Source organism: Haliaeetus albicilla, chromosome 9 (assembly GCF_947461875.1).
Source record: "Haliaeetus albicilla chromosome 9, bHalAlb1.1, whole genome shotgun sequence".
Lineage (NCBI taxonomy): Eukaryota > Metazoa > Chordata > Aves > Accipitriformes > Accipitridae > Haliaeetus > Haliaeetus albicilla.
In genome coordinates this window covers 38,095,989-38,122,691 of record NC_091491.1, presented here as the reverse complement: position 1 = coordinate 38,122,691, position 26,703 = coordinate 38,095,989, and the positions used below count along the sequence as shown (strand labels likewise).

The window sequence follows — 26,703 nt, the reverse complement described above, 5'->3', positions numbered from 1 at the left end:
CCAAACAGCCGCCCCTTCGCCTGCATCAACCTCCGCAAGGCGATGCTGTTCATGCCCGTAGGGTTTTAATCACCCGTTTGGTTTGCGAAGCCAAGGCTGTGCGCTCCCACGTGCCCTGGGCACTGCTGAAACCCCACCGAGCGCCACGGCAGACAGAGCTTCTGAACAAAATTCCACCATTTGCATTAATAAGGACAGAAAAACAGAAAGCAGCCCTTCCGCCTTCACCGGCACAGCTGGTGATGAGCAGCCAGGCCACAAAGTGCATCCCTGTGGGCTGGGGACCTCCAGCAAACGCAGTCTGGAATTGCACTTCAGAAAGCTGCAGATTGTAGCTTCCTCGTGTACAAAGTACTGATATTTAATCCTTTTTTTTTTTTTTGATACTTAACTTTGTCCATGCTCCAAAGAGCCGCTTCTCTTTTCAAGATCAGCTGCTGAGCCCTGCACTGAACAAAGTAACTTCCACATTTACCCTCATTTACAGCAGCAATAGCTGAAACTGCTGGGAACGAGGAATAAACATCCTTTTCTGAATTGGGAGCCTGGTAGCACCAAAGCCCCTCACTTTGAAAGACAACTTTACTGCTGGGAGACAAGTTTATTCCAAACCAGCGATGCCACCTGACCCAACAAAACCATCACTCAGGACCATCCCTTCCCAGCACCTCGGCTTCCCAGCACATCACTCACCTGCCCTTCCCTGCCTTCCTCTTCACCCCTCCACACGCCGGCACCCCAGCTCCCTCCGCACACCAAGCTGCCCGCTGTTACATGACCATCATCCCTCTACCCTCACCCCAGAGCGACGTGTCACGGCTTGTCCTAAAAAGCTGGCTCCGCATCACCCAAATCGCTCACGTCAGGTACCACCTCAAATCCATGTGCGGAGGGAAGGCGTCAGAAGATGCTGGCTGGGGCAGCAGAACGGGCGTAAGGTGTTCCAGCTTGGACCTCCTCAAAATAAAGTTATTTTTTAACCTAGACCACTTTAGTGTATTTAAAGCGAGCTGGTTCAAACCCAACCTATTTCGCTGGGGAGAAAAAGCCACCCGCTGCCCAGCACAGCCCCTGCGAACCAGGGCTGGTGTCTCCATGCTCCTTCTCCTCTCCCTCAAGTCTCTCAAAAGCAGCACCGAGTGCTGTGCCAGGCTTGTCATCCCTTTAACTTCTTTCACCGATACAACAGTAATAAATTTGATGTTTGCTGTGGGCTAGCACGTAAATCCTGAACAATGCAAGCTCTCATGCAGACTTCAAAGAGGTAAGGCCATTAGCCGTTGCCAGAGCATTAAATTTTCATTGCGTTTACATCAGGAACTGGATATTGCCTCACCATGTCACATCTTTTGCAGCCTGGCTTTGGCCGATAACTGCAAACTCTGGAATGGAAATAGAGAGATGGAAAAAAACCTGGCACTGCCTTTGGCAGACAGCTATTTGACTCTTGCAAAAATCAATGTACAATCACATCGCTCTTGCGAACAAAGCCCAGAAGTTCAAACGAAAGAGGATGAGAGACCATGCCTGACCAACCTGTGGAGCCGACGGGCTCCTTTTCTCCTTCCCAGCCCGTACCTCCACGTCGTTTCCCACGCATGCCGCATTCATCCTCCCTGCCCAGGGGAAAGCCCCTGTCAGTGCCGCTCCTGCTATCCCCACCCTCCCAAAAACACTTCCCTGCTCCTCTCCTCTGACAAAGGAGAGCAAAACCAGATGGTACAACGAGGTCAAAATCTGTTGCTGACAGGTCAGTGGCTTGGGCCTGCAGCAATGCTGCAATCCCCACAGATCCTTTGTATATTCCCTTCCTCTGATCTGCCCACAATTGAAGACAGATTTGCAAACAAGTTCAGAAAGAAGAAAACCGGCAGCCAGACTTTTTTCAATCACCCCACAGCCAAGGACAGTCACTGGATGCTGGATTGTACCTCGGGGCAGTAGCTTCTGCTTGTAAAGTCCCTATACAGCACCAAAATGGGGATAACGCTGGTTTGGCTGTTGGCCAGCCAAAGGATTCAATATCAAGAACAACAACAATATTTCTCTAGTTTTTCTGGATATAAAAGTTGGTGAAAGATTTTAGGGTATCTGCTTATTTCTGCGCTGGACTGTACCACTGAAAGGAGACACGAGCACTGGCAGCCCTCTGTTCCAAAACTAATATATGGGACGGGCAAGAGGTTGATGTTCCTGTGACTGCAGGAAAGAAGCCACGCAGGGACACCCTGACACACGCCTCGGGAACTCCAGAAAAAGGCAACCGGGAGGAAGGGGGGTTCAGATCCAGGCTGCGGGTGTCCTGCCCTCTCCCCACCTCCTGCAGCAGCCAAATCCGAAACCTTCATCAGGAGGAGAGATTGAGCCGCTCGCCGACCCATTGGATGCTCAGGGCACTTGTGTCACGCAGGGATCGATGGAAACCAGGCCAATGTGAACATTACGGAGGAGACAGCCAAAATTATAGTATGTGCATGCAAAACCACGCCTCAGAGCTCAAGGAGATCACCCAGAGATCATAAATCAGCTGAAGCAGCTTGGGGCCAAGGGACCTGCACCCAGGCAGGGTGCACCAGCCTGGGCAGAGGAGCTACCCTCACCACTTCCACCGTGCTTGGGGCGGCAAAAACTCTTCCCCCAGTCTTCCCTCATACCAGGAAGGCTGGTAGATTGCAGGGCAACATATTTTCAGCCTAATATCATATAGTTTTATTTATCTGGTTATGTGCAGGGCTGGGCTACCCTGACAGGTCTCTAAAAGCTGCAATTTGACATAAATTAGAAATGAGCAAGGTAGTTTCAAATGAATAATTTACAAGACAAACCTGCTCTCTTTTCGCTGTTTATGGCATTGCTGAGAATAGCCCCTCATTTCCTGGAATGTATCAGTTATTTGCAATGCCCCAACAATGTTGTGACAAGGCTAGTTTTCAAACAGCTCACCCATCGCTCAGCATTGGTGTATGTGGCATTTAGCAGTCACCATTTGAGCTTCATCCTCCTCTCCCACGGGCTGATGCCCTGAGCCAGCAGCTCTGCAGTACGGACCGAGGGAAAGTCGGACCTAGGCTGTGCTCAGTTTAGTTTCTCCTTTGGGAACCGCTTCCAGTTCTGTAATCAGTAGAGCTTAACTTTTTGCTATAGCAAACGCCACGATTTAGAAGTTGAGGCTTATTTTGTGGTTAGAGCGCACTCAGGGGACACAAGCCCCCTCACTTCCACAAGAACAAAATTTCCCAAAAAGCTGGGGTCACGAACGCAGCTGGGGAAACATGACGATGCCCGAAGCAAGACTATTTCTCAACAAGCTGCAAGCATTGTTTTGGAGGCTGATGTAAAACGCCCGAGACCCATGACACAAGATCCCTGTGCTGGCCATCCCTCACACTGCGCGGGGAGGAGCAGACAATGCCCTGGCAACCCACAAACCCATAAAAATGCATCTCGTTACACTAAGCTTCCCCAAGCGGTGCTGTCATCTGGGTGGACCACTCCTTATGAAGAGCAAAGGCATGCATTTTTCCCTGGTTTTGGTCTAATTGCTCTTATTTCGTACATCTTTCATCCACAGAGACGCACAACTGTTTTGCTGCTTCAGCATAACTATTTTGACTTTGTGTTCTTCAACAAGTCCACGTTTCTGCTGGGTAACAGTAGTATTCAATATACACGCTCAATATAGCTAACCAGGTTTTTAAATATCGGTATCTTGGCAATTATGACTGAGGATGATTGTCACAAACAAGACTGTGGGCTGACTGTGCAGAACTGCAGAGGACCCACAGGGCTGAGCAGCTGCATAATAAAATGCAGATGAAATTCAATGCAGAAAGCAACAGCCCCAAGCCTCCACTTAATGCTGGGCTCTAGCTGACCACTACCCGTCTGAACGAGGCGTCGGGGGCCTGGTAGACTGCTCTAAGATCTGGGATAAATACTCAGTGGGCAGCCTCAACCCATCAGGCCTGCCCAAAACATAAACCCCAAATGTTAGGGATTCGAAGAAAAGCAGCAGAAAACAAAATAGAAAATTACACAGCTATACAAAGTCATGGTGTTCCCACAACGTGAGTACTGCATACAGCTCGGTCCTCTTATCTCAGAGGTGGAGGTATAAATTATCTCTACTGCAAGAGTTGCATTATTTTATTGTAATTGAGGACCTGACCACCTATGCTGTGAGTTAAATTCAACAAGAGTTTTTCATTTTATATTTTCAAGTTCTGCAGAGGGTCTGTCAGGCATCGACACTTCCCGCGGGAAAGATCCAAAACAAGCTCTATAAGGAGTAGGTGAGCTGGAGACCACGAACACTCACCTGGACTGTGGCATTAACAGACTCAGGCACCTGATACTTCAACTCGTTAGCAGTTTGCTGAGATTTTGGCAACAGGAATGGGTAGGACAGGGACCGGTATTTGGGCTTCATAATCTGCCCAGGAGGAAAAAAAAAAAAAAAAAAGTACTTGAAGAGATTGCAACATAGCAGAATAACATATAAAAAAAATAAAATGCACACCTATGGAGGGCACGTGGATGAGGCAGGGGCTGTATTTATTTCCGTGCCCCCGGCAGCAATGCCCAAACCCCACCTTGGTGAAGTTCCAGCGCTGGATGAAGTGTCGGGCGACATCACGGGCCGCTTTGCCGTGCACCACGGACGAGATGTCATGCCAGGGCATCCTCGGGGTGGTGTATCTGTCAATGAAGTCTACGGAACAGGAAAGCACATTTGGACCTCCTCAGGCAAAGGACATGAACGTGGAAAAGCACGGTATGCCCCTTCTCAAACTGAAGTTTCTGGGACACAGCACCGAGGGCTGTGCAGGTGAATTATCATGCAATAGCCCGCAGCCCAAGTCCATGGATCGTAATGGCATTAATTGGCCCTAGAACCTCTCAGAGGGAGTTTTGCTGCTTCTTCCTAGCAGCCAAACAAAACCAGCCTCATAACCTCTGGCTCAGAAGCAGGAAAAAATATGGTTTGAGACTGAAAAGATGCAGAAGAAGGTTTGGGGGAATGTAATGACTTCCAGGGTGCAAAGGCACTTACCAGCAAAAGGTTTGTCAAGTTGAACCCAGTCTTTAAAGACGAAGTTGCAATAGTCTTTTCCGTGCCAAAACCTGGTTTCCCCAAGCAGCTCGCCAACACCCGTCTTCAAGCTGCGGATGGATCCTTTATCTGTCACAGGCAAACAAGATAACAAAAACACACGCTCTGAAGTCACAGCTGTCCATCGCACACTGCTGGCAAGACCGGAGCTGTTTTCTCCCTAGTCTTCCTGTTGCTTTCAAACGATGCATATGAGTAGTTTTAATTCCCTATTTCAATATCTGTTATACAATCAGGGCAGGTAATATATAAGAGTCTGTTACGGAAACAAAAAGCAGATGCTGAATTCTCTCTACACTGTACTTAAAAAAAAAAAATATCACCCTATAATCATTTGCCTTTGCACAGTTCTATGACACCTAAACATTACCATGTGGGGTTCACTCCCAGCTGCGACTGACCTTAGTGGATGTATGTACAGGAACATCACATACATCATCTACTTAATATTAGTATTTTACAATACTAATGAACTAATTTCACCTTCTCTGCTAGAGGGTTCATTATTTTGCCTCTATAGCAGGGTGTATCTCCTCTAACAGAAGCTACTCTTTATTAACTAGAACGAGATGATTAAAAAGCTCATATTCCCTCATTAAGTATTGTGGGTTTTGTTTGTTTGATTTTGTTTTTTCAAATAACCATGTCATCTTTTGATACGATTTTACATGTTCGACAAATGGATCCTGACTTCCAAATTGATAGCGATTAAAAATGGTCTAAAATATTGTAGACAGAGATATTCCCTCTAACAGGATCGCTTTTCTAGAGCACCTATTTTGGGTGCGGAGTGAACTCTTTTTCCTCTCTCTTAAGAAAACCAAAACCATTGGCCTAGACCATAAACATTTAACTAGCATTACTTCCTGACCCTGAGAGCAGCCTTCACCTGCAGTACCAAATACTAGTGCGATAATCACACGGTAACATGCCAACAGCAGAAGTCTTCTCCTAACCCAACCACATCACCAGGTAACCATGAAAACCCCTTAGCACACACCCCACTGCTTTCAAAAGCCAAAATACCCATCGGCAGCAGTGCAACAAGACCTGTTTGCACAAAGCAAGCCCTGCCAGCACTGCTGTAACCCCACCAAGCCGAGCAGAGCCAAGCCATGCCAAAAATGTCATGCAGGAGGTATGCACCAGAGCTGCCTTGGGAAGCTTGAGTTTCTAAGTGAGAGTCCAGGTGGAGCTGGGGAATCGCTGAATCAGCATGCTCGAATGGGAATGGGTGGGACACGTCATCCAGCCAAAACACACTTCACGTCCCGAGCTTCGATGACTGCACACCGACTCATGAGTGAGCATGAGGTGACCACATGGGAGACTGCACTTCATTTCCATGATGCAAACGCATCTTTTCCTGCCACTACTTTGTAACCAATATTTCATAACTGGCAATTAATGCCTTGGAGGAAGATGTTGAAGAACTGCTCCTCCCTCCATACCAGAACTCAAAGGCATCTCAGTGAGGGACCATACTGAAACAGGCCCTTTCAACATCAGTCCAGAGATCAGAACAGCTCAGTGCTCATAACCACCCAACTCCTTTCTCAATCGAGTATGCTCTCACTGATTTTAATAAGGGGCAAAAGGGGGACGCCCCAAGCCTTCATCCAAACATAGGTCTGGCAGCAGCCACTTTGCTGGTTCCTCTCTCTGTTTGCATTTGTCTTCCTGCATCAGGCTTCTTTTAAAATATCCAATGCAGAAGTTCCCAATTGCAGTAACAAGCCCCTTCCTTTACAGGAAGGGAACTACTGAAATAATCATATAACAGAATCAGAGCTATTTCCCCAATTGTTCCCTGCTGTTGTTATTGCAAATTTCTTCGGTGTTTTGTTGTTGTTGTTGCGGGTTACTTTGTTGTCAGTTGGGTTTTGCGGGGGTTTTTTTGGGGGGGGGGGGGGGGGTATGTTTGTTTATTTATGCTGCAGTTTTTGAAGCTTCTGGAGAAGGCTCTTCTGCCAGGATGTCCTCAGAGGGGTACGAAGGATGCTGGGAGAACAACAAGCAGCGAAGGCTGATCCTGGCACCCAACCTAACTCTCACCATCATTACAACGCAAAAACATCAGCAGCTAAAGTCTGCACCTCTGCCTTCCTCCACTTACCCTCCTGAGGCTCAGCGAGCCCCTGTTTGGATTCTGTGTGGTGATGGAACATTTTCAGATGGGGCTTTAAACTCTGGATTATATTCGGTTGACTTCTAGTGGGGTTACAGTAACCTGCAGAAAGTCAAGATGCTCTATTCATGGCAAAAACATACATCTGCTTTTGCTACGCTGGTGCCTGATCCTGTCTGAAGACACCTTGCATGACAGGATCTCAAAAGAGATGTCAATTTGCTGAAATTACAAGTGACCAACAGGCAAAGGACCAAATCCAAGACCCCGCCGGTTTTAAACCGAACAGATATCTTGAAGTAGCAAAGCCATGGCTATGTCCTGAGCTGACTGCAACCAAGCCAAACTATGCTCCAGCAAGGCTTCCTCCGGCCAGAGGCAGAGTAAGATCTGCAGGGAGTGATGGAAACTCGAATAAGTTCCCATCGCGAACAATATACGGCTTCAGGAGCTGCGGACTTCAGGAACAGATTTCAGGAAGGACTCCATGCTAGAATAAATGTCAAGCCAATCCTTGTAATTTTAGCTTGGAAGCTGTTTTTAATGTGGGGAATTAAAAGCTGCAGTCAAATATTCAACTGTTGAATGGTCTCTCCTCTCTAGTAAGTGAGTAAATTGGGAATCTTTCCATCTGAGCGAACTGATTCAAACCCAGGTAACACTAGCCTATGAGAGGGGATAATCACATTCAGAAACTGTTTTCCTTGTTATAATAAATACAAGTTGAAAATGAAAGATTCAATTCTCCCTTGCAGGAACAAAAATTTTCCAACAACAGAAACATTAGACATCATGTACACTACATCACATCATCTAGTGGCTCGTGACAATTGCTAATTAACTAAATGCAAATCCACTTAAAACTTTTCTTGTCTATTTTGCAGTGACACAAATTTATATATTGACTACACGTAGTTATTATTCTGATAGTTAAGAAATTCATCAACTTTCCTTCCTTACAAAGAACATTACCCTAGAAATTACGTGAATCTGCACGTACGCCCACCCACCCACCTCCACACATGCTTTATATATGTTGTTTAGTTGAAAAGCATTACTTACTTGATTCACTGTCTATGCTGCTGACGCTGTCAGCATGGTGCATGCCGTGTTTATGGAGATGCTTGTAAATACTGAACCTTGAAAACTTTTTGGGTTTTCCTACTCCTTTCATTTTTGATGTGTCTGGAACATCATCAGCATTTCTCTGGAACAAGTGGCTTTCTGGGGCCAGAGCTTCAGACTGCAGGGGGACACATTCAGACAACTCCGCTGCAGACTTAAAAGACACAGGACGTTGCTGCAGGCCATGTACAGACAGGTTCCCCTTCAATTACAGATTATTGTGCGTATCAATGCTCAGAAACAACCACGAGCCAAACCTTGCTCTGTGACAAAGACACACTTCAGTAGGAACTACGAATGCTTTTGAGGGAGACAGTCTGTACCGAGGAGGCACTTGACAGAAAAAACCATTAATGCTAGCAGTACCTTCTGCAGTCCCATAACTCTACCCTGGATTATTACTCCCCTTGAAATTCTCGTCAATTTAGACCTCTTTAAATTTTTTAGAGATCTCTGGATGCATACAGACCCAGGTTAGCAGAAAGCTCAGCAAGGCAGGCATCTGCTGAGGGCTCGAGTATCCAGAAGATCGGAGCACTCTGCAAGTGCCTACTGTGCATTTCTAGCTAAGTTTTATTAAGAACGTAGCCTCCAAATTGCGACTGCTGCTCCAAGCTCCAGGGGAAACCCAGCTATCTCCATGCCCTAGCAAGGGCTGGTCAGGATCTAGCCCTAAAGAGTCATATGATGCTCACACACTTCCTCCTTCTCATTACTATTCCTCTTCAAACCTCCTAAAGCCAACCCTACGCTTAGAAGCGGACACCACTTGTTCATCCCCACCGCAAACCTGACATGCAGATGTTGAACGCGGCCAACTGCTGGAGCAAGCTCACTTACTGCCAGGTTGGTTGTCGACACCGATTTCACTGCTGCCATTCGTTTGACGCTGCCCACGTCGGTCAGGCGATGCTCATCGTCATCCCACCTGCCATACGCCAAGTCGATGCCGCCTACAAATGCCACGGACTGGTCAACAATGACGAGTTTCTCGTGGTGGGCCCAGAGGTACACGGAGGAGGACACGTGGTCCGGGTGTCTCATCACCTGGAGAGAAAACCAGCACTCAAGCTCAGCATCATTGCCTGGTTTACATCCCTCCAGGCAGAGGGCTGCCCAGTGGGGGTTTTTTGGCTGCTCAGGATGATGGGGAAACACTGGAGTTTTTAGAAGATGCCTCCGCACAGACTACTGTAGTTACAGAAGCTATGTGACCGCCCCTGAGTTGGGCTGAGCCTTACGGGCAGGCGGGTGCTTCTCCACGATGGGGGTATTCCCGAGCAGGAATGGTTACTGATGTTGGGATAGGTCACGCTCAAAACAACAGAGTTCAGAAGAGGACCACAGTCAAGGAAAACTGTTTCAACAAATAAAATCACTTTTTCAGTAGAGCTATAATAGCTGAGCTTTCAAACACAGAGCCTGCTCTAAGAGAAAACAACATATTGGTGATCTGACTCACTTCTTTGGTTGTTGCCGCTACATAAGTGGGATGAGAAGTTGGCTGGTTTTTTTTCCCCATTTAAAATCAGCAAGTTGTTTGGCATTTGTTTATGAGATTCTTTTTGACATGTTTATGGCAAGGTAATTTCTGTATCTAGGCATACAGTATATAGTTTTATTTTTTAATTCTAGAGGATAGCCATTAGACCAGCTGCCTGGGGGAAAAGCTACAGAGTTTCACCTGGCTGCTCCCAAAACCTGTTACACAGCTAGCACATATCTTCCAGTTATGCCTTCCAGCCTTGCTGTGAAGATGATGGTGAATGGATGCTTCCCTTCACCGTGACGACTGATCAAGTGACAATAAATCTATTATTCTAGCAGTCTGTTAGCCACCCTTACACATAACATATATCTTATTGCTCGTTAAAATATATATGTCTCTAATTTCAGGAGACTGGATCTAGCCTTGTCTACTGGTTCGTTTGCCACAGCTCATTCTCTGCTCAGTGGTAGAGCAGCAGCGCAACAGCACAGGACAGAGCAATGCTGTTCATTTACAATGGGAATGTAAATATCCAGTGTTGACTCTCATCGTCTATATATGAACAGAAATGCTGAAATGAGACATTCTCAAGTTGTAATTTTCCATTTGATGTCACCCCATTAACTCGTCACGTGAAATATGTTTCTTGTGAATTAGATGAATAGTTGCTTTGGCAAGTCTAAACTAAGCAATTTTATGTTCAATTATAACCTAAAGAAATGAAGTTGCCAGATGTGGTAATCACTGTATGGGTATGTCTTCTCAGACTATTCCCACTGCAATGGTGGGAAACGGTCTTCTTCTGGCTCACACCCAAATACACGGAGGGTCAGCACTAGCTATCAAGACAAATGAATGCAAATGTCCTTCATACACCTGCCCAATGTGCAATTACCTTAATGTTTGGATGGAGGTGCATGAGCGTCCGCTTGCTGTATTCACTGTTGATCCCTAGGGCAAGCTCCACCTCTTTGTACAGCATAACAAAAATTCTCACTCCTTGTTGCTGTCAGAAATAGAAAGAAACACAAGGTATGCAGGTATGTCAATGGATACGGTCCATTTCCGAAGCGAGGAAAAGCTAGTAGGCAGTAAGCATGTTGTGCCTGCAGACAGAAACGCAGGCTAAGGTTACTTGTTCTTGACTCCGCTCTTCCAGATCCACCACAGTGACCTCACAGCACTGCTCAGGAAAGCTCTTCAGCTTCCAGAGGAAGGCTCAGTACCTGGATTCACGTGTGAAGAGCTGAGCTACCCCAAAGCCCATCAACAGGTTATTCTTACAGTAGCCCCTTTTAAACATCCTTTGAGGTAAGATTTTGCAAACGTGATTCACTCCACATACAATGGTGTTGCAGGCATCCACTGAACTTCAGTTTTCCGCTGCTTCGTGTTGCCCTGAGGTTTGCCTACAGTTAAAAGCCTCTGCAGGACAACGATACCAGTGCGGTCATACGGATATCCCTCTCCTCAAGGAGATGCAACCAACTCAACACCAGCAAAGAAGTTCTTTCTGCTGGTAGAGCTAAACAAGCTCCTGGAAAACAATGAGAGGTGCTCAAGGAGATGGTGCTTTTTGTGACCAGAGTGGTATCCACAGGAGGGTTTCTAAGGACACTTATTAAAGCACTTTCAAAACTGCCAAGTACTTCCCAAACCCCGGCAGATGCTGGTCACGCACAGGGACACCTTCAGTTGCCATAAATCATCATGGTTTAACTTCTTGCAGTGGAGCTTGCGGCTTAAACTTGGGACCCAAACTTTCCACAACTTTTTAAGTTCCTATTCCTGTAAAGCTGCTACTGAGAGCTTAGGCAGTCTCCAAATTGTGGATGATATTCTGCTCTCTGCTGCACCCAGAGAAGTCCAAGGCAGCACTGTACATAAATAAAGGACAGCCTTACCCCTGTATCTAGACACCAGCTTGCTGACAACCCTGTCACGCCAAAGAAACGCCACAAGCAAAAGAGCAGGCAAGTATTTCCAGGAACTAACCTTAAGACACTCCTCACTCTTACAAGGTATTTACAGCCATAGGAAAATCCATGTCAACACAACAAAGCCAAATTCTTCCATCCAGTAAGCATGCCCTGTGGCCACATGTGGAGGGGTGAGGACTGTGACGACAACTGGTTTGGAAGGGGAAGGAGTCAAAGACTATTTCAGCACGTCCACCTGGACTCCTGCCCTTCTATCACACCAAGAGTTCAAGGGACTTCCCCGGCCACGCTTCCCTTCCTGACTCACTGCTCACATGGGACAAGCGACCATTTCTAGCACTGGTGTTATCGCAGGTTGGGAGAACAACCAAAGTACAACCCACGCTCACAAACACCTCACACTCAGCTTCTCTGTCTGCCTCGCTTGGCTCCATGAAACACGTTCTCTATAGTCTGGAGCCAGGTGTGTTATTGGAAAGCAGAGTACAACCAGCAGCAAAATAAACTGTTGTCTGAGATGAAAACGCTTAAAGAAAAGAGAAACAGAGCTAATAGTTGCAGTTGCTTGCTTGTCTCTCAAAGTGCTGCACAAGAAAGGAGAGCGTGCAACAGCACAGAGCTTTGCATGGGAATCCTGACCGGGAGATGCCAGGAAAGGCACCAGGTCAACAGCAGGTCTGAGCTTTTCTGTTCAGGAGGAACAGCAGAGAAGGAGAAATTAAAACAGAAGGAAAAAAGCCTTATCAAGTTTATACAAGCATTTGCTTACTGAACATGAGCATTTAACAACTTGGATAACATGGCAATGCAGATCGGAGTCCAAGCCTCTGACTCATGTTTATCACCCCCTTGTAAACAAGCTGAACACCACAATCCAGCGCTGGGGAACGTGATGCTGCTTGTGCTTGTACACTGGTTTGTGGTTTTTTTTTTCACGCTTTGCTGAAGCCCTTTTCCCCACATCCCTTCTCCACAGCAATACACCAGGACCCTCATGACCAGAGTCTCTACCCGAGAAGGGACAGGCAGGGAGGACACAGCTGATCTGCCTCGTCTTAGTGGCCACAAGAGCCAGCAAAATACAGAAAGGCGTGGGTAGGAACAAAGAAAACCAGGAGACATATAAGTGGTGAGAGCCAGCTACCAACAAAATAAAGCCTTTTCTAACCATGTAAGTTATCCTTGGAAATAATAATCAGAAAACACAAAAACTTTTCAGGCTTTGGCCTTTCTTATATGCTCCACTAAAATTTATTATTACCAATGGTAGCAGCTGTGAAAGAGCTATGGCATGAAGAGCTTTTGGCAGCATGGCCCGGGCAGGACAAAGGCAAGAGGGGGTCCAACTGGGGTAATGGGGCTGGGAGACACTGGGATGAAGCTTAATGTCAACAGGCACTTCTTTACAACAGCAAGGAATGGTGGGTGAACAGCAACAATCAGTTCCTTGGTGTTTAGTTGTAGCAAGGACCTATGCAATGTATCAAGTATGGAAAACACAATGAGAAGGCTATCGTGAGATAGCGTGAACCTCTGGACGCCACCAAGTGACTTTTTGCTAACGACATCCTGATTTTCTTGGCAGACTGACGGTATCTTTCACAGTTTCAGCTCCTCAAGCTGCAGCACAGACACACAACACATAGCAATGACAGGTAGGATCCGCACGACAGAGTCGTGCACAAACCACCTACCGAGAGCCACCACGAAGTGCTTAGTCTTTCCCGTACCTCTAAATTACATGTGAGGCTTGGCCAGCTTTACCTCTCTTCCCTAACAAAATAAACGGTGCAAACGCTCCAGTCCCAGTATGACCCTGCAACTGGGTGGGCGCACGGGGTTTTCGGCAGGGTGAAGGTTGCAGCTGGAGCTCACTTACTGCCTTCCGCTTGAGGATGCAGTCCAGCCGCCAGCGATTTCCTTCCACAACGGGTCGTTTCATGAAGATTTCTGGGCTCAGCCTAAGAAAATAAAGGAGTGGAAAAAACACAGCATACGTAGTCTGCAAAACAAAGCACTGGCCTCAATAATCAACTTGGGAAGCAAAGAAATCAAAGTTTGTATAAAGTGGATGTGAAGACTCATGTCCCAGGGTGATGCATTCTCCAACACCACGCTCTTTGTTTTTTAATAACAGAACATTACAGAGGGCAGGGGACGTGTCCAGCACATTCATCTTCATATTCAACAGCCCGTGAGACCAAGCTTAACAGTCATGTATAAATGGGAAAACTTGGACTCTATCTATGAAAGAAAGATGCAACAAAAGAAAACCCCAAGGTAGATTTGAAAGAAATCTGTAGACATAAAAAATAAATAAGAGTGAGATTTCAGTTCTCCTGGTACTTAGGCTGAGTAGCATAGACTTGTGCTGAATTTTCCTTGCTGCTTAAATACAATGCAATATGGTCTCTCAACAGGACATTTTATTGATTCATAGCTTTAAGGATTACAAGGAATAATTAAACAATCTCATCTAACTCCTGCAAAGCAAAGTGACAGAATTTCCTTCCTTTACTTTTGTACCGAACATGGGAACTTGTGCTTGGATAAAGCATATTGCTACATCCTAAAAAACATGCTTCTGACAACAGCATTTCTATCTTAAACTCCAAGTTTCAGGTAAGTTTTGGAATTCCAAGATACATTAACAACTGCCTGAATAAAACATCAAGTAAGAGGCAACGGGTTTGAAATGCGATGCTCTTGCATTGCTACCTGATGTCGCGCATGGGGATCCAGGAGCATTGGGTTTATAGAATCATAGAATCATTTAGGTTGGAAAAGACCTTCAAGATCATCGAGTCCAACCATCAACCATGCCCACTAAACCATGTTCATTATCTGCGGTCCTGTGAGGAAACAGGTTTACCCCAGGAAATGCTAACACCCTATTTAGTTTTCTCATAATAATTGCCACCCAAGAATCCTCCCAGTTCCTATGGGCAGTGGATTAGTAGGTTCATTTTAACCGCTGGAGAAAGAGGAGCACAGAGATGTGCCCAACGTTAAAGAAGACACCTGAGCTGTGGCTTGGGACCCTGCCCTACCATTCCATCCCCAAGGTCCAGGCTGGTTCAGCCAGATTAACCTCCGCAAAGGCAAGACACAGGCAGCCACAACCGGCATCCAGCCAAGTAACTCTGCCCCGAGTCTACAAGAGCACCCTTCTTCTGCCTCAAACAGGAACCAGGGCACTGCATAAACATGCTGAATTACTAGTTAAGAAGTGGGCAGAGCCAGGTCCATCGGCAGCCAGGCAGCTCGGAAGGGGTGACAAAACTTCCCCTCCGTTGTCTGGCCCATTTAAGAGCAGAGCAAAATCACACACCCCCCCCAGAAATGCTCTCATTGATGACATGAGGCTTCCCAAGACAGCGAGGAGGAGCTGAAAGGAGGATCCCATGCAGGATCCTATGGGAAGAGCACTGTCGGAGGTGGTTGAGCATCCACGTTCCCTTACACACTGAAAGACATTCGTGCTCCTCAGGTCTGCAGCCATTTACACTCTTGATGAGCACCTCAAGCCATAACACTTGCAATTCAGGTGGTGTCTTCCTGCAATTGCAGGCCTTTCCTTGGAAGGAGACAACCAAGCTGTTGATTTCAAGCATGCGCTTTTGCTGCCAACCCTCCTGAAAAGGCCTTTGAATACAACACAAGGAGATGTTTGGGTGTGCTGCCAAACCATCTGGCTGCACGGCTAGCTGCCATACTGTAGGGCCTCCGAACAGTGCCGCATTGTCGGGAACGTCCCAAGAGAGATAGCTGGTCAACATCCAAATACGGAAGTACGAACCACCAATCTGTGATGAAAATTTCTTCCTTAGCAGCTTCCATGGCATTTGCGACATCTTCAAAGTACCATTTAGCATTTACATACCTGTAAAAGCAAACACAGCGCATAGATTTAGGTTTCCTTCCCCTTCGTTAAACAAAGTCCATAGCTGAAGACCAACAGGGTTCTGTGTTAATGCCATTTACGCTCTCTTCTCAAAAGAATTTCAAGAATTGGGACAACACTGCAGGGAGAATTTCACACTGCTATTAGTAGCTTAATGAAACAGCACAATAAGAGATTATTAAGTGCCACTTGGTACTTCTGCCAACTGCACGCAATATTCTTGGGTTTTGCCCGACATGTGAGCTAGGTTTGGCTCTCAGGAAAGGATGGCGGAGTGGTGTTTGCTTTGATTTACAGAAACTATTTGGGCAGTGGTTGCTGCAAGGCAGAAGCTGCAGTGAGAGCACTGTGAGGGTTTGCTTCCAGCTAGAATCAATTTTTTGAGGTGCTTCTGGGAATGGCTTAGTGCAATTAGGTTACGCTACAGACAGGAGGATTTCTCATGGGACTGCTGTGCGCATAAAGCCCAGGCACCCTCAGACTACACTGGAATTTGCATTTGCTGATTCTCTTTCATTGCAAAGCCAATCTGCAAGGCCTGAATCTGATGCTGCTCTTCAACCCAATGAGTGACATTTGCACCTGAACACATCCGTGGTGCCTGGAAGGGCAATGCTGTGCTTATGGGATGAGAATCAGCCTTGCAAATGTAATGAGCAGGACATATCTTGCATTTCAGTACATGAAGGACATGACCAGACCATTGGCTGCAAAGGAGCATGGGCAGGACAGGCTGCAGCACAGCTGCTTTGGGAGGGAACTATGGAGAAGGGAGTAGCCAAAGAGGCAAACGTTTTCAATAGCACCTACGTTACCGTGAGCTTATAACCCAGAGCCCAAAGATCTAAACCCTAAGGGAACAGCATTTCCAAAATCAGAAACTGGATAAAATTGAAGCCAGGAATATCTTAATGAAAGAGCAGTACTGGTTTTAACTCATAAGCATCCTGCCAACTACACGTGCATCAAGATACCATTTTTAACCTTACAATAATACCCAACGTGTTCGAATTCAGAGAAACTTGGTGCTATTAGCTGCGATGCAAAGCCATAACAGGATCAAAGCACTCCTGTCACCAGTACAGCTATTCCTTTCCCGGTGAAGAAAGCCTCATTTTTTGCAACTTCCCTAATTATCGTCAGTCCCTACAGCTACCGACCGCTACCAGCTCTATCCATCAGAGCCGGGGCAGGTCGCGGCACCCAAGGGACCATGAGTCGGTGGCAGTCTCGCCGCGGTCCTCACCACTTGGCCAGCGTGTTCTCCTGCACGGCTGCGTAGGACCCGAAGCGGTGCTCCGTGAGGAAGTCCTTGCCGTGTTTCCGAATGAACTCGTCTATGCCCTGCCTCCACCACTGGGCATGTCTGTAGCTGTTGCACTTCAAAATCAGCGACCTGTAAAACAGACGGCGTGTGGGGCGGGATGCTGAAGCCATGTGCATTTAATTGGGCTGCTCCTCGCTGTCTATACGCGCTGATAACCATACCTGTATCGGTCATTTTATTTGAGCAAAAAGTAAGCACGGTGCTTTGCTGTTTTGTTTGCAAATGAATACGTCAGCACTGAGCTGCTCTGACTGACTACCACAGTGTTGCACTGCCAAGCGTTAAAAAAAAAAAAATAAACACCCAGATTTAAATTAATAGCATCACCTTAACTCAGAGGGGAGTTGGACCTAGCTAATACTGTATTTTTTTTAAAAGATGAACTTATACTGTATGCTACCATAAAAATATTAAATATCTCTTTATCCCATCTAGCATGTCTTTCGGGTAATATGCTGGTTGGGATGTAGGACACGTCTCTGCTTGCAGCATAAAGGAACAAAGTGCCTAGAAAATTACCGTAAGCAATTGCTGCAAAAAGAGACCGTGCAACTCAACGTGCACCGTGCCCCCAGGCCCGAGCAATAACCACAAGGATGGACAAACAGCAGCTGAGGCTCCCAAATGCCTCATTAAGACATTGGAATTGATCAGCATTACAGGCCAAATCCCCAGCAGGTATAAACACACCAGCAGCAGCCCAGCGCTGAGCCCTGCGGGAGGCTGCGCCAGCCCAAAAGCCAACTAAAAAGGGTCAAAATAAAAGTCTGTATTTCTTACCTAGAGAGATTGTCGATCTGCAACCCGTATTTAGTTTCTGTTTCTTTCTGGCCTATCTTGATGTTGAATTCCTTATCTACCAGCAGGACAAAGGCAATGGCCCCTGAGTCTGGCTTCATGTAGAGCAGGAAAGAGTCCTTCACCACCAGCCACCTGTACGGGCACAGCAAGCAGGTAACTCCTGTTTCTCCCATGCCAGTCTTCAAAACATGAGCCATCAAAAAAATTAATAAAATGGAAAAGTGCTTCCTTCAAAACAAGTGCAAATCATTTATCAGGAAAAGGAAAGCGTTCAACTAAATGGCAAAATTTCTCTTCAGGGGCTAGTCCAGGGTATGGTTTTCTTGAGCAGAAAAGTGCCTATTTTATGAACTTGGGTAATGAGTCTGAATTCAGTATAAGACTTTTAGAGTTATTTGCATGACTCCTTTTTACAGAAGTCTTTGGAAATACAGGTTTCCTTGTCTAACAAAACCAATGAGAACCTCCCTGCCCACAAACCTCCCAGCCAGGTGCCCCAGCACCGGGCAAGGTGCAACAAGGATTCCTCCACCCCAGGTTTTTATTCAGCTTGTATGCTATATGGGAGTTAACTTGACATTTCTAACATAATTACGATCTTAGGATCACTTTCACTCCCATCAAAATATATGAACGAGGCATTTTGGAAAGCTTTTATTGCCAAGCAACAGGCACTCTGCTAGAAACACATGAGGAGAGATGACCGGCAGGTTTTACATAAATACCGTAGCCTGAAGGCAACTCTGGGAAAAAAACACATTTTTTTTAGAGTGAATGGCATTTCTAATTTTTTCTCCCCCTGCAGCGTAGCTGGGGTAACCGGCCCCCTCTGTCCCACACAGGTCTCTACCACCAGACCTTCGCCGCATTCTTCTGCGCACTAAGAAACACACAAAGCAACAGAAAATACCGCAAAAATCTGTTCGTTCTTGTATCTTTAGTAACAGCCTCAGCTCCTCATCTACTTCCAGATCCCATATTTTTTTCTTTTCTTTAAGGGCCCTGAAAGAGTTATCACAGCATCACCTCTCATTTGGTGCCAAAACACCTTCCCTCCCTATTTGGCCCATAATTCCACTCCCAAACATCCCACAGGGTGCATTTCCAAGCGTCCCCCGTTCTGTTTTTCCCAGGCAGCCCTGCATGCCCGAGAAGTCCTGCCCATGCCTGTTCACAGCATCACCCCGCTGTCATCCTCCGCGTCCCTTTCCACAGCCCCCATGGCCATAACACACACAACCTATAATAACCAAACTGAATTTGGGGTATAGAAAACCCAACGCCTGCAGCAAAGCTGTTGTGGGAAAAGGCTGGCCGCGGTCTGCCCCATGCTTTGGGGGGAGCTCTGCCCCCAGCTTGACATGTCCTAAAATCCTTCACTTAAATAACCTTCTCTGGGAAATGTTACTGTTGTTTGCTTATTTCTTGATGCACACTCTGTCAGTCCCAGCAGGCCGTGGCGTGAATTTGGTGCCCCTCTTGTGTTACCCTGCACACAATCCCACTCAAACGCTTCTCCCATCTCCTTTTTATGCTCTGAAGAAATATCGAGATCCATCAGAGCTGTATGTGCTACTGTCCCCACTAAAGCTTGAGCTCTGCATAACATAGGGAAGAGTTAACTGAGGGCTATCAGAGGAAAAAGTGGGGTTTTTTTCCATAAAAGAGAAAAAAGAATTGGAGACAATTTAATGATTTGACCTGAAAGAAGGTCACATCTTCATCTCCTCGTGCACTCATTATAGAGATCTCTGTAAAATTACATTAAGAAATGTTGGAAAGACTATGAAGAAATAGGACCTTTTCTTCACAAGAATGCAGAAAGATTTTGTTGGAAAACAGAATTTTTTAAGATAAAACTAATGACAGCCCATCAGCGATGCTAAAATCCAAAGGTGGATAATGCTTGGGGAAGCTCTTACAGACCAAGAAATTGTTGCTCTAAGGCAGATATGTGCTATTTGCCTTTTCAAAAGGAAATATTTGCCTGGGAAGGGCAAGCTCCAGGAAATACCCCTTGCGTTTTTTTGGACGCTAGCTGGTAACACACATATTCCTCCACAGCACATGCCTCGCTGTGCTGCAGCCCCAGGAAACGCCGAGATCTAACACAGAAGGTAAAGGGATGAGGACAGTAAATTATGTCTGTCTGCAGTAGGAAAGGACATGGGAACAGGGTGGATTGTGAAAACTCCCATGAAAACACCGACATTTAAGCACGTGCAGTAATAAGGAAGGGGCGACGTCTTTAATTCCAAGGTTAATTGCAGCAAACAGAGCTCCTTACTGCTGCAGGTCACGTCTGATTTAATCCAGCTCCAAAGCAATCCAGATAGCGTTTCAGTTAGTTGACTTTCTTTTTGTAAATTGAGGAAGGGAAACTCAGAAAACCAGGCTGAAATCTGGCTGGGGCAGTGTCACTAACCGTGTCCCCCTCCCAAAGGCACGGAGCCCCCACGTGCTCCCGCAGCAGGGAAAACTGGGCATGGACCAGGCGATTATTCCCATTTCTGCCAGCTCAGGGCTGTAGGAAATCCCAATTTTCCTCTGGAGCAACACGTCCATTCTGTGAACTCCAAAGCAGAAGAAAAAAACCCACCCTCCTCCACACAGAAGGGTGAGGGGTGGGGAATAGCCTAGGGGCCGTTTTGACCTGAAAAATCCATGACTTTTGTAAAAAAGCAAGACTCTCACTCACAGAGTTTGGGGGAGAAAAAGACGAATGAGGATTTTTGTACGCGTGCCCGAGGAGCACATAAGCATCACCACCTTCGCCCACCCCAGCAGTACCTTTTGGACCATCGGTAGCACATCCTTCCCTGGCCGCAGCAGTTCAGGCCAGGTATGCGGTGGCCCCCGGAGCGCTTCATGATGAACCCTTCTCTGCAAGGACAGAAACACGGTCAGGATGGGTGGCACGGCTCACTCAGGGGTGCAGGAGGGCTCTCAGGTGGAGGATGCTTGCCGAACCCCCCAGCCCCTGTGCCCAGGGATGGCTCCTGCCACCTCCAGACGTGCCTGAGCAGCCTCTGCACCATGCCCTGAAAGCTGGAAGAAGAGCAAAAATAACCCCCCAGAAGGAAATCATGCATATTTAAGAAATGCAGAGCCCTGTTTTATAGCACAAGCAGAAGAACAAGTGGGATTGCAGGTTGCAGGGAGGGAAGGGGAGAAACCCTGCAAGCCAGCCCGTGAGCTGCAGCCCGCATCTCACAAAGCAGCCCGCTCGCAAAATTATTCCCCAAAGTTGTAGCGTTTCTGTCTGAACATTAATAATTTCTCCTATCCGGATGGGAAAATATTCCCCAGTCAGTTACTGGCAAGAAAGGAAAGTTATTCATTTGAACAATATTTATTTATAAAGCCATGCTCTTGGTGAATCCTAATTCACAAAGACACAGCTCAACTCACATGCCCTTTGGTCCCAGGTCGTGGATGAATGACAGCTGGCTTACTCCAATGAACTCCATCTGGGGAAAGAGAAAAAGATTACCCCATCTTTCATACTCTGAAATCCACAAAATACCTTGCTTCATCGAAGTGACTTGTCATAAAGACAAAACCTACAGAAGATCCTGAGCAGAAGTTACCCACATTCACTTAAGCAACTTCAGGAAGACCAAGAAAAGTAGTTTGGTTGTTTTTTTTGTTTGTTTGCTTGTTTATTTTAAACGTGCTTTGGAGAACACATTTCAGGCAACCAGGACGATCAAGATCAAGTGTATCACATCCTCCCTCCTGGATCACTGGCTGAAACGAGGACTCAAATTTGACACTCTTTGGGGGTCTGTGTGAACCTGGCTGGCTGCCTGAATCCTCTCCTTCCTCTAGTAACCCTCACAGAAAGGCTGGAAAAGGAAAGAGCACATGTTCCCATGGCTGGGAGCGCCCTGTTCCCTTTGAGACCCCTAATGCATGGACACACACCACGTGGGGATCAGGCCCCTCAACCCACGAGCATCCTCCCAGACCATCGCAGCAGGTCGCTCCCACTCAGCGCCTTACACGCACCCCACTGCTCCGTCTGGTCCCGGGAGCCAAAAATCCACCAGGAAAGCCATGGTGGGGCAGGAGGAGAGCAAGTTCAAACACACTCTCCATGACTTCTGCTGGTCCGCACAGAGCTCCACAGGAGGCACAGCCTGGGGAACCCACGTGCCATCCTATCAGGTTTACCAGCAAATCTCAAATTCGAGCAACCTGCCTCCTCTCTGCTTCACCAGAGATTGCAGAGGCACGCAAACGACGAGCAAAGCCGGCGAGAAAGCACAGCGTGATTACATTCACCTCTAAAAATAGGACGCCAGGCGATTGCAACCAAGCAGGCTTTTCTTGGCACAGCAGGACATTCCTGACAGTCTGCTGGTTATTAGCCCTGGGCCTCATTAGCAGGGAGAAACGCCTGCTTCGGGCGCCTTGTGCAGGACAGGCCTCGGGCAGGAGCAGCCTTGCACGGCAGAGGCTTGTCTGCACCCAGGCACTTTTAATTTATTATTGCATAAAACCCTCCAAGTGCGGGAAGGTGCTCAGGGCAGGGCGAGGGCAGGAGTTGCTCTCCCCTTTGGTCAGGCAGCAAGCCAGAGGGAACCCTCTAACCACCGGTTTTGGCGCTGAAGCCCGCCGGGACTAAAGTCCAGGATTGAACCCAACGCTCCCGACCGCGGTTGGGACGTGAGACAGCCTCGGGGACAGCTTCAGGCCGTGCCCACCCATGTCCCACCGCAGCTCAGGCGCCAGCACCCAAGGAACAGCTTCTCCTCCGAGGTGGCCACCGTCACCTCCTCTTCGGCAAGCCAACCTCAGGGTCCTCAGCAGCAAAAATCCGATTTTGCACGGGAATGACCCATAAGCTTTGGGAGATATTTTCAAATGCTAACATAATAAAGAATATCAGTAAATTTGGGGCAAAAGCCTATGTTGCAGTTATGGTGAGGCTGGCTCAGGCTCCTTTCCCAACACCGTCATTTTTGCGGCAGCAGGACAGAAGATCCTTCCTCCTCCTCATGCTCTGCTGCTCCTTCCCAAACTTCTCACACCAATAAGGTCACAGAGAAGCACAAAGGATCTGTTGTTCTCCTCCGAGTAGCTCAAGGACATAAAGTAACCTCTATTCAGTAGAGGCAAATTAATGCCCTCATTTTGGGGTGATTTCAGCCTGTTTTCAGAAAGTGGCTAGAACTGGTCATTCCATGCTTTTACGAACAATCTTGCTATCGCTGCTCTCACCACACATTCTGGAAAAGCACCAGGTGTCACCTACAAACGTTCCAGCTGTTTTTGCAGTGGCACTTGGAGCGGGATGGGGAGTATCTGAAAACCCAGCGTATCCTACAAGCTCTTATCAGAGGTCCCAAGCGAAGTCTCAGGCCAGCTCTTTGCCCTGGATCCCGTTTTTATTTCTTCAGAAAATGGCTGGCATTCCCCATCAGATGAGTCAGAAACCCAGACATCTCTCTCACAGTGGGCACACACACACAAAAAAAACCCCCGCACAAATGTCAAAACCCTTTGAAAACGTTGGCTGCAGCCAGGAAGCTGGCAGCAGTTTGAGAAGCATTGCATGCAGAGAAACAATTGTCCTCAAAGAAGCAAAAAGAAAAACCAGGAGGAAAAATTACTTGCAGAAACAGAACTATTGCCACATAAAAATGAAAGAAAGATTGTCTGGCAGCGCAGCAATCTGCTCTTCAGCCAAGGAGTCTTTGAAATGGCAACAACGGTGACAGGAGCCCATCCAACACATTGCTCAAGCAGTGCCAATTAGGAGTGTTGGTTTGTAAAAAAACCCAAAAATAAATTCCATCAGTTAGAAGGAAAATTCCTCAGCGCAGTGGAAAATATCTGATGGAATGATTTATTATTATTATTATTGCTGCATTAGCTATTTTTACTGTTAGGGTGCCTTTCATCCGAGGTGCTCGTCATTCACAGAAAAACCGAGAGGGGAACGCAGAGCAGCGAGGCACTTTCATCTCCTTCACATCTGAATTCCTGCGCTGCCCAGCTGCCTCCCCGGGGAGCCAGCATCCCGCTCTGGTTTCAGAGCGATCCGCAGCAGAATATTTTAAGTATGAGATATGGGCCGAGAGAATGTAGTTTCAATGACATTGTTGTAGCAATAAAAAGAAAAAAAAACCAAACCAACAACAAAACAGATGGGAGTGATCAGCTGCAGAAAGACAAGCTATGAAAGGTGGAGAACCAGCTGCAAGGTGCACGAGCCACGGTTTTAAACCGTCCCGTTTTGCCAGCAATGTCGAGCACGCATGATTTATGTAAGCGAAAATTTCATAGAGCATCTGCATTTCACAAAAAAATGCAGCAGCTCCACACTGTGTTTTCATTTTGACTCTTGTTTTTAATTTAGTGGGTTAAAAAAAAACCATAGAGTTGATTAGCAGCTGTGGCTAGCAATAAAAAAATGAAATTATACCACTCTTCAGAATAATATTGTTCAGCAAAAGATGCCAGCTATTTCTTACACAAAAAAATTGGCTTATACTAAACGCAAATTTAAAAAAATATTAAATGTGCTGAAGTTCAAGTGCAGTAACTAAAAATACTGAAGGGTTGGGTCGAGACCTTTGCAATGGTCCGCACATCCAAATGCCATATCAGAGGCAAAACGGCAGTCACTCTCGCATATCTGAGCGGTTCTTACATTGTACTGCTTCCACTTTAAGATGAGGTTTTTACACTCACTATAAAGCTCATACAAAGTGTTACAGACACATGCACTCTAGTTCAACCAAACCTTATTTTTTATTTGCTTAGGCATCTTTCAACTATTGCAGCTCATACAAAAAAAGTGATGCAAAGGTCCAATTAATAATATTTTTATATGGAATACAGTCAAGCCTATGGGCCCCGTTTCCTAATGTTTTGGGGCTATACTCCCCTAATTTCCATTTCCCAGAAAAAAGTGTGGACAATTAACACACTCAGATTCCCACAACATTAATTTTAATGGTAATTGTCTTGAAGCACTTCAGCCCAGAAGTACTATAAAAAGGTTTTGGAAAGGACTAGAAGATATGAGATATAATCATAAGTCACATAGCCAAAAGGAAAAAAAAAAAAAAACAAAAACCAAAAAACGAAAGGCTATGAAGTCTCGGGTCCGATCACAAAATCCAATGCATCTACCAATCTATTTGTGAACTCCACACAAAATACTCTGTTACAATGAATGCTGAGAAATTAAGGGAAATGGGAGAAGGCTGTAAATTTTATCAGTCAGAGCTACCCAGTCAGAGCAAGGGACACTTGGTACATCTCTAAATGATGATGCTTCAGTAGGTTCTATTTCCACAGCCTGCAGGAGTGTCACCTAGTAAGACCAGAGGATGCACAACCCCTACAACGTAACGTGGTCACCGTGGACCTGATCCTTAACCCATCAGCAACTTCAGGTCTGCCAAACTGCTACAAGCTCGACTTGCAGGCTCATCTCTCCAAGTGCGTGGCACTTCCTCAAGACAGCATATAAAGTGGTGATCCTCTCACTGACAAATAATTAGCCGCAAATGCAAAATAAAAGAAGTAAAAAAAAAAAAAAAAAAATAAATTTAATTAAATTGTGCAGGTCAGATGTAGAAGCACGTCTGAGGCGATGTGATCGACCCAGGCAGGCTCTTCACAAGGACCAAGGGTTACACATCAGGCAGGTCGCAGCTTGCCATTGCAACTCCACGTCTGACTTGGTAAAGAACTTAGGGTTTTAAAAAATGCCTCCGTGCACGGATTTGATGAGGAACACACAGGGATAGAAATGTGCTCCAAGATGAAGACAGTTGCAGCGTTTGTCAGCATCCAGGCAAAAGACTTCTCAACCACAGGAAGAGCAAAGCCCTCTTTTTTTTTTTTTTCTAAGGAGGACAAATACAGTTCCAAGGAAACCGCCAGAAATCTTCACTTTAGTCTCTAGTCTGAGAATGGTGGAGGTTGTTTTGGGTTTTTTTTTAAAGGAAACATTTTTCTCCCCGTGCTTTCTTCCAGCATCGCCTGCAGGACCCGCTGCACTTAGCGGCGCTGCCACCATTAGCAGCAAAGTCCTCGTCGCACGCTTTGCTGCGGCCAAACCCGGCAACAGCCAACAGTAAACTGAGGATTTATGTGCAAAGTGACATCTGGCTCGGGAGGCTGGGGACAGAAGGGCGATTCAGTGCAGGAGGAGGGGAGCACCCCACAGCTGCCCAGGCAAGGCAGGACCGCTCGTCTCCTCGCCTAGCCCCCACCGCGGCAGCCAGCCTTGAACCACAGCCCGGTCAGAAGATGCTCTTACACGAGCAGAAATTCTCCAAAATATTTGAAAAAAAGCAATGCCTAAGAGCGACAAGACGGATCCGTGCTGTAAAATAACTCTTTCCCGCTTTGCATATGCTACTGATCAAAATTGCCCAGTTATCCCAATCTTGCCTTTAGAACAAAAGATAACTATTTTCCACATGCAGACTAACACAGCTCTTGACTGCATCGGACTTAAGCTCTGCAGCCCGTCCCCAAAAGCAGCACTCTGCAAGGAACACAGCTCCCTCAGCCTGAGTCTGAAGATTTCTTGCAACCCAAAGCACGATGGCCAAAATTGGACGAGCGCTTTGTGCCATATAACAAACAGTGCTCAACACACTGATCTCTGCAAGAACAGCACACAGCTTTCGGGCACGACATCCAGCTACGAGCTGCCCAACATCCCCACACAACTGAAATCCTGCAAAAGAGCAGAATACCTACCAAACAACAACAACAAAAGTCAAAGAGAAGAACTGGCTGCTAAGTTCAGACTACATTTCTGGCTTGTTTGAAAACCAAATGTTCCCAGTTATCACCCCTTGCTCAGAAATGTCACTAAGCTCTGCAGCTACTCAATGCGTGCA

At 46.6% G+C, this 26,703-nt stretch overlaps 1 protein-coding gene across 4 annotated transcripts in view; it reads right to left on the bottom strand.

The window, feature by feature from the left end:
• PLD1 (phospholipase D1) overlaps positions 1–26,703 on the bottom strand; it is an 86,544-nt gene that overhangs the window by 17,100 nt on the left and 42,741 nt on the right. For 3 of the 4 annotated variants that reach the window (XM_069792721.1, XM_069792722.1, XM_069792720.1), the window contains 13 exons: positions 21,239–21,297; positions 20,618–20,710; positions 17,807–17,959; positions 16,946–17,095; positions 15,595–15,678; positions 13,675–13,756; positions 10,751–10,861; positions 9,207–9,413; positions 8,304–8,520; positions 7,230–7,343; positions 5,054–5,182; positions 4,593–4,711; positions 4,319–4,432 (listed from right to left, as the gene is read on the bottom strand). In XM_069792721.1, the coding sequence (XP_069648822.1) occupies positions 4,319–4,432; positions 4,593–4,711; positions 5,054–5,182; positions 7,230–7,343; positions 8,304–8,520; positions 9,207–9,413; positions 10,751–10,861; positions 13,675–13,756; positions 15,595–15,678; positions 16,946–17,095; positions 17,807–17,959; positions 20,618–20,710; positions 21,239–21,297 (1,632 nt within the window). The remainder of the gene's footprint in view (positions 1–4,318; positions 4,433–4,592; positions 4,712–5,053; positions 5,183–7,229; positions 7,344–8,303; positions 8,521–9,206; positions 9,414–10,750; positions 10,862–13,674; positions 13,757–15,594; positions 15,679–16,945; positions 17,096–17,806; positions 17,960–20,617; positions 20,711–21,238; positions 21,298–26,703) is intronic. The other variant, XM_069792723.1, reaches the window with a different exon arrangement.